The 12,956-nt window shown below is 39.5% G+C and overlaps 1 protein-coding gene and 1 long non-coding RNA gene across 4 annotated transcripts in view; one reads left to right on the top strand and one right to left on the bottom strand.

Moving 5' to 3' along the window:
- The window catches only part of LOC127530050 (uncharacterized), a 451,280-nt gene that overhangs the window by 229,188 nt on the left and 209,136 nt on the right, over positions 1 to 12,956 (bottom strand). The window lies entirely within an intron of this gene.
- The window catches only part of LOC114663997 (A disintegrin and metalloproteinase with thrombospondin motifs 16), a 301,817-nt gene that overhangs the window by 100,799 nt on the left and 188,062 nt on the right, over positions 1 to 12,956 (top strand). For all 3 annotated transcript variants that reach the window (XM_051935635.1, XM_051935634.1, XM_051935636.1), the window contains one exon: positions 3,490 to 3,692. In XM_051935635.1, the coding sequence (XP_051791595.1) occupies positions 3,490 to 3,692 (203 nt within the window). The remainder of the gene's footprint in view (positions 1 to 3,489; positions 3,693 to 12,956) is intronic.

The raw sequence follows: 12,956 nt of genomic DNA, 5'->3' as shown, positions 1-12,956 counted from the left end.
AGGTGACCAAGAACAGGCAATTAATGACAGCGCCCCCTCTCTGTTTTGGAATGGTATTGTTGGAATTTCACTGGCGCCCCGATGATGTCCCCAACACACAGATGAATGATGATATATTAATACATTTCTGTTTTTATTTTTGAAATCCTGTATTATCTCTTCACAACCCTTGCATTCTCAAAAGCCATTAATTTGGTCACAGACCCTGAGGACCTTATAATTAACCCCACCTAAAACAGAAAGACGTTTTGTGGCCAGTCAGACGTGTCTTTTTCATAAATGCGTGGAATTTTTCCTCCTCTCTATGGAAACGAGAATAAAAACATAGGAAGTACGTACAGATATCTGTCAAGATGAATGCTGGAAAATACGTTTTAAGTTTATACTGCGGGAGTGATGAAATGTGGCAGTGCATAGAAATACACTAAAACATTTTGGGCCCAGACCAATGTGATATCAGAAATTAACAGCTCTCCGTGTTCAGCATTATGTTTGGATGACAATAGATAGAAAGGAAAGGAAAAAAAATGACTTCAAAATGCCTCAGAAACATTGTAGTGTCATTGGATTAGTGAGCTAATATTAATAGAATCGACTGGAGTTGCTGCCAAGTGGGTGGAAAGTGATGGGACGTGAATCTTTTGGACTGCATGAGGAAGTGTGTCATGAATTAAGTAAGCCTTTTCAATACGAACCATAGAAATGAATTGCAAACAAAAAAAAATAATTGAAAACATACTCCTTCTGCTTACATTCAAAGAGAATCCACTGTGATAGAACAGTTAGGAATGTCCTTTGGTCCTTGTTGGCTTGCGTGTTTATTTATTGATTGTGCTTCCATGCTTGCTTGGGCACATTCAGCTTCAAACAATTAGAAGGAAATTTAATTTATGGCCCAGTGGGATGTGATGTTAGCAGGTGCTACGCGGATCAAAAATCAAGCTGACCTTGTGATGGATTTAGTCAGACCACAAGTGTAGCAGAAGGACATTCTCCGCTGAGATGGACGCAGATCATCTGTTTTATCAAGGTAGAGTAATATATATTACTCTGCTTTCCCCTGTTGTTATTATTAAGATGTAGTCTTTGTCAGAATGCCTCTAATCTCACATACTTTTCACTGTTTATATGATATTGTACCATATAGAGTAACTCCTCCCCACCTTCCCTTCTATATCTATAGGCAATTAGGTGTAGTAAAAGACAAGCAGGAGTTAAGTTACAACTTAAACAATGTATTATTGATAATATTCATAAATAATAACAATATGCAAAGTACATTTGAATATTGGCAACCATACTGTACGACCATTCTTAGGAAAAAAATGAATTTAATCCATTTTGGAATAAGGCTGTAACATAACAAAATGTGGAAAAAGTGATGCGCTGTGAATACTTTCCGGATGCACTGTATCATAATCTCTTGGACCAATAGCATGAGTTTTCCGCACTTAACTTATACAACTGACATTATAAAATACCAGAAAATATACAGTAAATTCGGGAGAACTTAAACGAGAGTATATACAGTAGATGAAAATCAGGAAGAGGAGGGATCTTGGGACTGGAACTGGAAATGAAGTCATTGGGCTGCAACTTCTTGGAATATGGAAATTACATCATTAGAAGGTGGGGCTCTTCTGCTAGTCTGGAAGTGACGTCTTTTGGGGCGGAACCGAAAGTGACATCGGGGAGTCGGATGGAATTTCCCGCATTGGTCTGCTGAGAGATAAGGGAAAGGATTATTGCACTCTGCCACCCCCTGGTCTGACCAATAATGACCTTCTTTTGAACCCTTTAGTTGCCTCCCATACGCATGTGTGTGACAATATATATGAATTTGTATGTACAGCATACCATACCATTTTCTAAGCTTGCTTACTTCTGAGCAGGGTCACGAGAGCCTGGAGTTTATGCCAGCAAGCAAAGAGCACAAGGTAGAGACAGTCTCTCAATAGGGTGCCAGTCTACCTAACCTGTATGTCTTTGGGTCGTGGGAGGAAACTGGAAGCAATCTATTCAGTTACCCAAAAAAATGTGTCATTTTGATTGAGTTCTCATTGCATCCATTATGTCTAACACGTTACAAGACCCCAGTACTAAAGAAAAACTGGAAAAACTGAGGTGTTCTTAAACTTTTGACCGATAGTGTAGATCAGGGGTGTCGAACTCCAGGCCTGGAGGGCCGCAGTGGCTGTAGTTTTTCATTCTAACCCCTTTTCCTAATCAGCGACCAGTTTTCACTGCTAATTAACTTCTTTCCCCTTCATTTTAGTAGCCCTGTTTTTAAGGATTCAGTCCTCTGAATTTGTTCCTTTCTTCATTAAATGACAGCCAAACAGAAATGAGGTGTGAAACGAGCCAACAGATGACCAGCTAAACTGGGATTTCAAATTTCAACCAATTTCACTCCAACCAATCTCTTAATGAGAAGCAGAATTTTGCTGTTAATTAAAGCCGTTATTTAATTCCATGGCTTGTTGCTGCTCTCAGAACTGTTGATTTTCTGTTTTTTTCTAATAACATCGTCAAAATGTTTTGGTGACCTGAGAGATCAACCTTACTGAGACCTTAACCTTTCGTTATTTTCAGATGATGTGTGATGGGCACAGGTGAGCTGGTCATATGGTGGCTTATTTTGTGTCTCGGTATTGTTTGGCTGTTAATTAAGGAAAAATAAACAACTAATTGGCCTGAGTCAAGTTAATTAAAACTAAGGCAAAAGAAGTTAATTAGCAGCAAAGACTGGTCACTAATGAAGAAGACGGTTAGAATGAAAACCTGCAGCCACTGTGGCCCTCCAGGAGCGGAGTTCGACACCCTTGGTGTAGATGAACAGGTGACTCTAAATTTGAGTGTGGCATTGAGTCCTTGAACCCAATGCTGCTCGATTAGAGGAGGGGAGAAACTTTGGGTCTTGTTCAAAAAATGGATGCCAAAAGTGGACGCCACTCATTCTTAAGATTAGGCACCCTTACACTATTTTAAGATTAGGCACCTACTCTAAATTTTTAAGATGAGGGACCCTGGTGTACCAGACCTTACCTCCATTAACTTTAAGTTCAGGGTTTGTAGTGGGGGTAGGCCAGTCTAAAACAAACAACAAGAAGGAAATGGCGTCTGCTTTTTGAACAAGACCTGAAACTTCTTCTCCCATGGCTTCCCTTTCATCTGGGCATGGTGGGGAGAGGCAGAATGAAGCGGCCCTCCTGCACACGGTGGTCCTCTTAGCATCTTTCATTTAATCCATTTAAGAAAATGGTGCTTTCAGTCCACTTCATTTGTTCTCCATTACTTTTACAATCAATTCTGATTTGTTTCCATCACTGTAGTGTGTAGCAGGAAAATGGGAAGATATGAATTGAGATGTGTATTTTATTTTTATACAGTACTTAACTAACAAGACTGCGTTATTTTTGATTATAAAAATGAATGATGTAACATTATCCTACTGGTGTCATTGTCACTCTTTTTTTCCTTATAATTTAGATATGCCCAAGCCTCCAGAAGAAGACATTTACATTTTGCCAGATGAATATAAGTACTTATCCAGAACCAAACGATCAGTAATGTTCAAGTCTCATAGGAACAAGCAGCTGAATGTCGAGACTCTGGTGGTAGTGGACAGGAAGATGATGGAAAACCATGGAAATGAAAATATAACTACATACGTTTTAACTATTCTGAATATGGTAAGTCTTTCCCTGAGAAGTTTATGGAGGACTTATGCTTTGACTGCTTTTTCGTTTTATAGCAGAGCTCAATTTTGGTACGGTGGATTCAGAAAATATTCAGATGGTGAAGACTTCATTTTAAATGGATATGTTTGGGCAATTTATCCCATTCTTCCAGGCAGACCCTCTCACACTCTGTTAGATCGCAGTTTACAAGTGCTTCCGTTACAGTCTTCAGGTCTCTCCACAGAAGTTCTATGGGGTTTAAATCCGGGGCTGCTCAAGGACATCCAGAAATTTGTCCCAAAGCCACTCCAGTATTCTCTCAGATGTGTGCTTCAAGTCATTGTCATGATGAAAGGTAAAGCGTTGTCCAATTCTGATGTTCTATGACTCTTTGGAGGAGATCAAATACATGGGGGTCTCAGGGTCAGTAAGGGTCCAGAGACTGTGCGGAATGTTGGCCTTTGCACATTGTATTAAGGTTTCCACCTGCATTTCATAAGCATGCATATACAGTGGATTCAGAGAATAGTTGGACCCTTTCACTTTCTTCTCATTTTTCTGTGTTGGAGATTTCATTTTTAATGGAAAAATTGGTCATTGCTGCCCATCAATCTACACTCCCTATCCCATAATGACAAAGTAAGCACATGTTTTTAAGAAAGGTTTGCAAATGTGTTAAAAACTGGCATCTCTCATTCATTTAAATATTCAGAACTCTTAACTCAGTACTCTTATAGAAGCCCCTTTGGTAGTAATTCCAACTTGGAATCTTCTTGGGAATGTCTTTTCAAACTTTGCACACCTGGATTTGGGCAGTTTATCCCATTTTTCTGGCAGATTCTCTCAAGATTCATTAGATTGGATGGTATACTGCCATCTTCAGGTCTCTCCATAGATGTTCCATGGGGTTTAAGTCTGGCCACTCAAGGACACTCATGAGACTCATCATGAAGACCCTCCAGTATTATCTTGGCTGTATGCTTTGGGTCATTGTCATATTGACAGTTGAATCATTGCCACAGTCTGTGCTGGTGTGCCCTCTGGAGTAGATGTTCATCGAGGACCCCTCTGTATTTGGCTTAATTTATTCATCCTTTCCCTTGAGGAGCACCACCATAGCATGAGCCCATAGGAATGGGATTAGGCAGGTGATGAGCAGTGCCTCATTTTGGCCAGCCATAGTCCTTGAAGTTCTGCCCAAAGAGTAAAATGCTTGTCTCATCAGAGCAGAGAATCCTTTTCCTTATACTCATGGAGTCCTTTAAGCTTCCATATTCCTTTTACTCAAGAATGGCTTCTGTCTAAACATAAACACCTGACTGACGGAGTGCTGTTGAGATGGTCCTCCTTCATGCACGTTCTCTCATCTCAGCAAAAGACTTCTGAAACTCTGCCAGAGTGACCACTGGGTTTGTGGTCCCAATCCTGAGCAATGCCTTTCTTGCCCTGGTTACTCCATTTGGCTGGACGGCTAATTCACACTTCTTCAGGCCACTGAGATTCTGGGAAATGGTTTTATCCCCTTACCATAATCTATGCCTCATCACAATTTGATCCTGGAGGTCTACAGAGAGGTCCTTGTACTTCATGGCTTGGTTTTTGTGGGTTCTTCTATACACAGGTACACGTGCGCCTTTCTGAACAACGTTCAATCAATTCAGTTTGTCACAGGTGGACTCCAGTCAAGTTCTGGACACATCTCAAGGAGAATTAAAGCAAACAGGAGGCACCTGAGCACAATGTGGATTGTCAAAGTAGAGGGTCTGATTATCCGTCATGGGGTCGGGAAAGAGACTGTGACGGATAAGGAAAAAGACGGATAACAGAACTGCTACTTTAAAAATGATGTACAGTAGCTTAATGAATAGTCATATTTATTTACAAAACAAAATATAAAATAGTGTTGATAAAATTAATTCATGTAATATTGTGACGTCCAGCGTAATAAGGAAACACAACTCAGAGGTCCTGACGTTTTCTGCGTTTTACTTGGTGTCTTCATTCCGTAACAAACGGTGTCCTGTCTTATATGCCGTTATCTGGGTTACAGTGCACACCGCCAAAAGAATAAAACAAAGCTCTCCCTAACCAATCAGTTTATCTTTTTTTTGCAAACACTCCTGCTCATTGTCTCCTGACTCCCGACTCAAAACTTCCTGCCGCCGCACCTTCCTTTTTCTCCTAACTTCTTCTGTCACTCATATCTACCCTTAACAGAACAGAAGCACCTCACCAAGTCACATTAGTAACAGCATTCATCCCACCCTTTCTGCTCCCCAACAATGCATCACAAGCTGCCTGCACGTTAACAAAACATAATATAACAGAATTTAAAATGCATTAATACCGAATAACGTTACCGTCAGTGGTTTCCATTTTCGACATGTTTTTCAAATTTGTCGGCATCACGCTTAATAGCTTCACATCATTCACTGTTGTTCTTCCTAATCTGTAGATTGAAGCAATACTTGAAGCACTTTTGCCCTTTTGGTGACAATTCCAACACCGCATGCTTACGTTTATCAGCCGTAACAATGTATAGTAGATTAATTCTAATTAAAGAGAAAAGCTACAAAATGCTATTAAAACTGAAGGTGCATCACTAACGCTGTGATTTCAGAATGTGTCCTGACACATTGAAGAACACTACGCGCTAGTAGAAAGGAGAGTTTTTCCAATGTGTGGAGCTCGCAGAGTTTCGCACGACAGTAATAGTACAGTAATAGGTAGGCGCTGGCGTGCGCTTTTATTTTCCACCCTGGCAGTTAATCGAGTGACAGATAATTAAGATTCTTCTGTACTTACCTGATTGAGAGATTTCATTTTATGACTTTTAATTAATGTTAAAACCTTACTCTAAACTTGTTTTCATTTTGTCATTATGGGTTATTGAGTGGAGATCGATGGTGACTCCAACTTGCTTCACCGTAGGGATGGTATTAGGCAGGTGATGAGCAGTGCTTGGTCTTCACCAGACATAATCCTTGGACTTCTGCCCAAAGAGTTCAATCTTATCGCTCACGATCTCAGAGTCTTTTAAATGCCGTCATCTTCCTTTTATTCAAGAGTGGCCTCTGTCACCTGACTGATGGAGTATGGCTCAGATAGTGGTCTTTCTGCCGGGGTCTCCCACCTCAGCTGAGAACTAGTGAAGCTCTGTTGAAAGAGACCATTGAGTTCTTGGTCACCTCCCTGACTAATGCTCTCAACTTGGTCGGATGACCAACTCTAGGGAGACTCCTGATGGTTCCATACTTCTTCCATTTTACATGCTCTGGTCCATGCTCTGTCTAGCCCCTCCTTAATTGCCTTATTGACATCAGGAGTTAGATAGATAGATAGATAGATAGATAGATAGATAGATAGATAGATAGATAGATAGATAGATAGATAGATAGATAGATAGATAGATAGATAGATAGATAGATAGATAGATAGATAGATAGATAGATAGATAGATAGATAGATAGATACTTTATTAATCCCAATCCCAATGGGAATGGCATTACATTTTTTATGACAGAAGTCATGCTGTTTAGACCAAATGGCACCAGCGGGACATTTCCACTGTGGCTCAATATGAGAAATCCAGGATCACAAATTTAGGTGTGAAAATGGATTCGTCTTTAAAACTTGATAGCCATGTGAATGCAGTGGTAAAATCCTGCTTTTTCCAGTTGAGGTGGCTGTCAGAAATCAAGCTTGTTTTGTCTATACGCAACCTTGAAACAGTGAAACACGCTTTTATAACGTCTTGTGTAGATTTCTTCTTGTCTTCTTAGAGAGTCAAGGCTGGGTGGCTGTCAAGAGGCAGGGCCTGTTAAAGCCCATTGCGGCACTTCCTGTGTGATTTTGGGCTATACAAAAATAAACTGTATTGTATTGTATTGTATTACTGCAATGCGCTTCTTTTTGGAATTAGCCAGGCCTCTATTGCTCGACTACAGCTGGCGAAAAATGCAGCTGCTCGATTTTTAACTGGTACAAGCAAGCATGAGCACGTTACCCCAATTCTGGCTTCCCTTCACTGGCTTCCAGTTCATTTTTGAATCAATTTTAAGATCCTTGTATTTGTTTTTAAATCCTTTAATGGTTGTGCTCCATTTTAGCTGTCGGAACTGCTGCACCCTTATGTACCATCTCACCGTCTCAGGTCAGCAGACACGATGCATACTTAGAGGTGATTTGGCTTTTTCAGTTGCAGCTTCATAACTCTGGAACGATTTGCCATTGCATGTTAGGCAGGCTCCTTCACTTGCTGTCTTCAAATCTCTCTATTATATAAAAAAAATCCTGGGACGAGACAAGAATTTTTAGCCTGGGATAAGACGAGACTTTTTCAGAGAGATAATTTCATGTCCCATGAGACGAGACTTTGTGCCAAGAGATTTAGCCATGCCCGGGGCCGGAAATAAAAGACGAAGAGTAGATGACAAAGTAGAACGTCGTGAAGAATTCAAAAACGCTGGCGCGATACACATGGAGAGCAGGTTAGAGATAATGGAAGTACTAAAATTCGAAAGTCTCAAAAAAATGATAGTAAAGATTGTATTAGCGCAAATAAACAGAAATTATTACTCAGTGAAATGATGGAACAGCGAAAAGAGATAGATAGATAGATAGATAGATAGATAGATAGATAGATAGATAGATAGATAGATAGATAGATAGATAGATAGATAGATAGATAGATAGATAGATAGATAGATAGATAGATAGATAGATAGATAGATAGATAGATACTTTATTTTACTTGTAGATCGTCTAATTTGTGTTGCCATCAGGGAAAAGTAGGGTTTCTGACCAATGAAGAGGCCTATCTGCGAGAATTAAAAGATTTGTTGTTTGGTGAAAGTGAAATCCACATACGCGAGTGACAGAGACGCGAAGTGGCTGCCACGTAGCGCAGGCCGGGGAGTTTGAGAGCGAAGCGAGCAGGGGGTCGAAGCCCCTTAGTCTTATTTAAAAATATACTTTTACTCCCTGGCCTTTAACCCAGTTTAGTTGTTGACTATCTGTGTACTTTTTAATTATGAATTTCTTGAGCTCTTATGTGTTTCTGTTTCGTTTACCCTTTGGTTATTGCGTGTCTTATATGTTGGGTTTTATTGGACAGCATTTTGGTCAGCCTCGGTGTTGTTTTTAAAGTGCTTGATAAATACATAAATAAATAAATAAATAAATAAATAAATACATTTCTTGAGGCCTGTGGTGGGTTGGCACCCTGCCTGGGATTGGTTCCTGCCTTGTGCCCTGTGTTGGCTGGGATTGGCTCCAGCAGACCCCTTTGACCATGTGTTCGGATTCAGCGGGTTGGAAAATGGATGGATGGATGGATTTCTTGAGGCCACTGTGCTCATGGAAACGCTCAAAGCTTCAGAAATGGTTTGATCTCCCTTCCCTGGTTTATACCTCACCACAATCTGATCGTGGTAGTCTACAGAAAGTTCCTTGCACTCCATGTACCCGACCTGCATTGTGAATTGTGGACCTTCATGCACAGCCACTTGTATGCCTTTCTAAATGACTTCTAATCACTTCAGGTTGCCACAGGTGGACTCCAATCAAGTTGTGGACACACCTAAAGGAGTATTAAAGAAAACAAGATGGACCTGGGCACAGTCTAGAGTGCCAGAGCAAAGGGACTGAATACTTCTATATCTGTTTTGGAATTTGAATACATTTGCAAGCCTTTCTGAAAAAAAAATGTTTTCACTTTTGTTATTGAGTGAAGGTGGATGGGTAAAATGACAAATGTATCCATTTAAAATGAAATGTACAACCCGATAAAGTGTGCAGAAGGCAATGGGGTCTGAATACTTTCTCAATGCACTGTACATTACAAGTACACCTTGGTAAATCAAAGTCACAATAATGACTTTATTGAAAGGCTGATAATGACTTCATGACACCTTATCTGACCCTTGGCTGCCAAGTACTAGGCCCTGTTTTAAATAGCCATTGGAATACTTGAGCGATCACAGCCTGCCATGTTGCCAACTCTCTCTGATCAATTAAAATAGCAGCAGGTTAAAGTATGACATAGTGCGGCTGGATATTCAGTACATACGGCTATTTTAAATATTCCCTGAAGTCATCAGACATCATTTGACTTGGCAGGCTGAAGACAGAACTTTTTTTTTCCTTCACACCTCAGTGACATAATTAACAAGGCAGCAGACAAGGAAATGAGCTTCTCCTAAAATACAGCATACTCTTAGAAGAGACGTCTTAAAATATATCTGTCTACGATCTTTACTGAGGATTACTTTACTTCATTGCACTTGTCGTGAGGTGTCTGACGGGCGATAGGTGGCACAGAGCACAGGAAGATCTCACATAAAACCAAGAGAACTGGCAAGGGTAGGACAGCTCTATGTGTCATCTGAAACAGACAAAAGAGGATTCTGGGATGCTGGCATAAGATAATGTGAACGTGTTTATTATAGACGTTTGGTGATTTATGAACCTTTTTCATAAATTGTACTGATCTCTTGATATTTCTGATGACCCAGCTGGAAAGTGAAACCCAGATCTGTCACTTTTCCTACATGCATTCGGCGTCCCTGGTGTGGGCATCTTCTTAATTGTTTGAATAATTTAATGGCATTGCCAAAGGCAAAACTGATAATTAATAAACTGAGTGATCAATTCAACAGTGGCATCTTCAGGGCATAACATGAGACACCAAAGGAGATCTTGATATGCCATTCGTATTAAAACGTTTACAGTTTCCCATTAGAATAGCTTTTGTTATGACAATTAACAAATCACATGGACAAACATTTGAAAAACTGGGTTTATTTATTTATTTATATATACTCTCTATATATATAGGCTGTATATATATATATATATATATATATATATATACAGTATATACTGTGTATATATATATATATATATATATATATATATATATATATATATATATATATATATATACTGTGTATATATATATATATATATATATATATATATATATATTATTTTATTGATTTTATTGAAATCACACAACATTCCATACAAATAAATCAATCCATCCATCCATCCATTATCCAACCCACTATATCCTAACTACAGGGTCACAGGGGTCTGCTGGAGCCAATCCCAGCCAACACAGGGCGCAATGCAGGAACCAATCCCGGGCAGGGCGCCAACCCACCACAGGACACACACAAACACACACACACACACTAGGGACAATTTAGGATCGCCAATGTACCTAACCTGCATGTCTTTGGACTGCAGGAGGAAACCCACGCAGACATGGGGAGAACATGCAAACTCCACACAGGGAGAGACCCGGGAAGCTAACCCAGGACTCCTTAATGCGAGGCAGCAGCGCTACCACTGTGCCACCGAGAGAAAAACTTAAAGCTAGTAAAAATAAGTAAATAGATGAATTAATAAGTGAATAAAGATAAATGGAGAAGAAAAAAGGGGGAGAGAATCTGCTTCCTCAGTGCTTTATTCTAAAATGTTATTGATTTGATCCTGCCAGGTTTTGAAAAAGTTCTGCACAGATCCTTTATGTGAGAATTTGATTTTTTCCAGTTTCAAATAATATATAACATCAGTTACCCACTGACTTAGAATAGGAGAGTTAGGATTCTGCCAGTTGAGCAAGACAAGTCTATGTGCCAATAGTGAAGTAAAGGCCATTGCAGTTTGTTTATCCTTCTCCACTTTAAGCCCCTCTGTGAGCCCACCAAACACAGCTGTTAATGGATTAGGAGAGCTTGGGACACCAAGGCTGGTCCGATAGGCATTTAAAGATTTTGGTCCAAAATGATGTTAAATTGGTGCAGGCCCAGAACATGTGGCCCAGTGAGGCTGGAGCTCGATTGCAACGTTCACAGGTTGGCTCTTGGCCTGGAAACATTTTGGACAATTTTAAATGAGACAGATGTGCTCGATGTATAATTTTGAGTTGAATATATTGTATGCTTTGCACATATAGAGTGAATTCTGTGCATTGCTACCTTCCAATCCTTTTCTGAGATGTTGAGTCAGAGATCCTTTTTCCACTGTGCTTTGGGACCTTTAAAAGGGAGAGACTTTAAAATGTTTTTTAATATTATAGAAATGCTGTCTGATATTATCTGATATTATAGAAATCCTCAAGACTGATCAATTTTTTTTCCCAACGTATATGTGAGTATATATGGTAATTAAATAAAAAGGTTAACATGTTTATTGAGAAAATTCTTTAATATCTGCCATTTTTGAACTTTAAGAATACCACACAATTTACTTGCTGTATTGAACAGAATAACAGGTTCTGGCAGTGCTAATGCAATTATGAAAGGTGTCTTTAATAAGCAATTACTATTAACACATGCATAATTAAGGGTGTACTAATATTAGGCCCATTGGTTCTGCACTGTGCCCAAATGCGATTGTCACCCATCCCTACATCCCTACACCCCATCTGCTGGCCTGCACTCACACTGTGCTTAACGTTCTGCGTCCGGGTTCGATTTCGTCATCACTATGCGACTTCACATAAAGCCAAAACAAGATCTGAACATGGGGTGACAGCATGCATGTAAAATGACTGGACTTATTTTGTGGTTGTTTTGGAGTCATGTAGGGCAGGATGACGCTACCTAGTCTCTTACCGATTTATTGAGTGTGCAATGCAGGGTTTGTTGTTAATTGTGCTGCACATACGAGAAGAATTTTACAGGGACAAATTATCTTAAGGGAGGAATTTGAAGGTTTTCTTGCCAACTACAATTCACATTCATGTGTAGGGTGAGAATAAAAACCTATTTTCAACTCAAATGAGCACTGTCTGACTTGTCACATCATTGACGTCATGTCTGTTTTCCGTACTCGGGCATGTTTAGCGATCACACTGTTCCCGAATGTTACTGAACTGTGCTCGAGCCCACCTCTTCCAAGCAATTTATTAAGTGTGCAGTGCAGAAGTTTGCTGTTAATCGTGCGGCACATTTGAAAAGATTTTTACACTGACAAATGATGTTAAGGGAAGAATTTGCAGCTTTTCTTGCCAACTAAAGGTTTGTTTCATTAAGTAGGCAGTTTTTGAATTGCATGGGATTTTTTTGCTTGAAGGTTGTTAGCACTGTTCCTATCATTTTCGTCTATTATCTATTATCACTCCGATTAGAAGACCATTTGTTATTTTTCCAATTAGTAGCCTAGATAGATAGATAGATAGATAGATAGATAGATAGATAGATAGATAGATAGATAGATAGATAGATAGATAGATAGATAGATAGATAGATAGATAGATAGATAGAT

The sequence above is a fragment of the Erpetoichthys calabaricus genome, chromosome 13 (genome assembly GCF_900747795.2).
Source record: "Erpetoichthys calabaricus chromosome 13, fErpCal1.3, whole genome shotgun sequence".
NCBI classification, from domain to species: Eukaryota; Metazoa; Chordata; class Cladistia; order Polypteriformes; family Polypteridae; genus Erpetoichthys; species Erpetoichthys calabaricus.
Note: the sequence above shows the minus strand (reverse complement) of the source record. Positions and strands in the feature narration are given on the sequence as shown.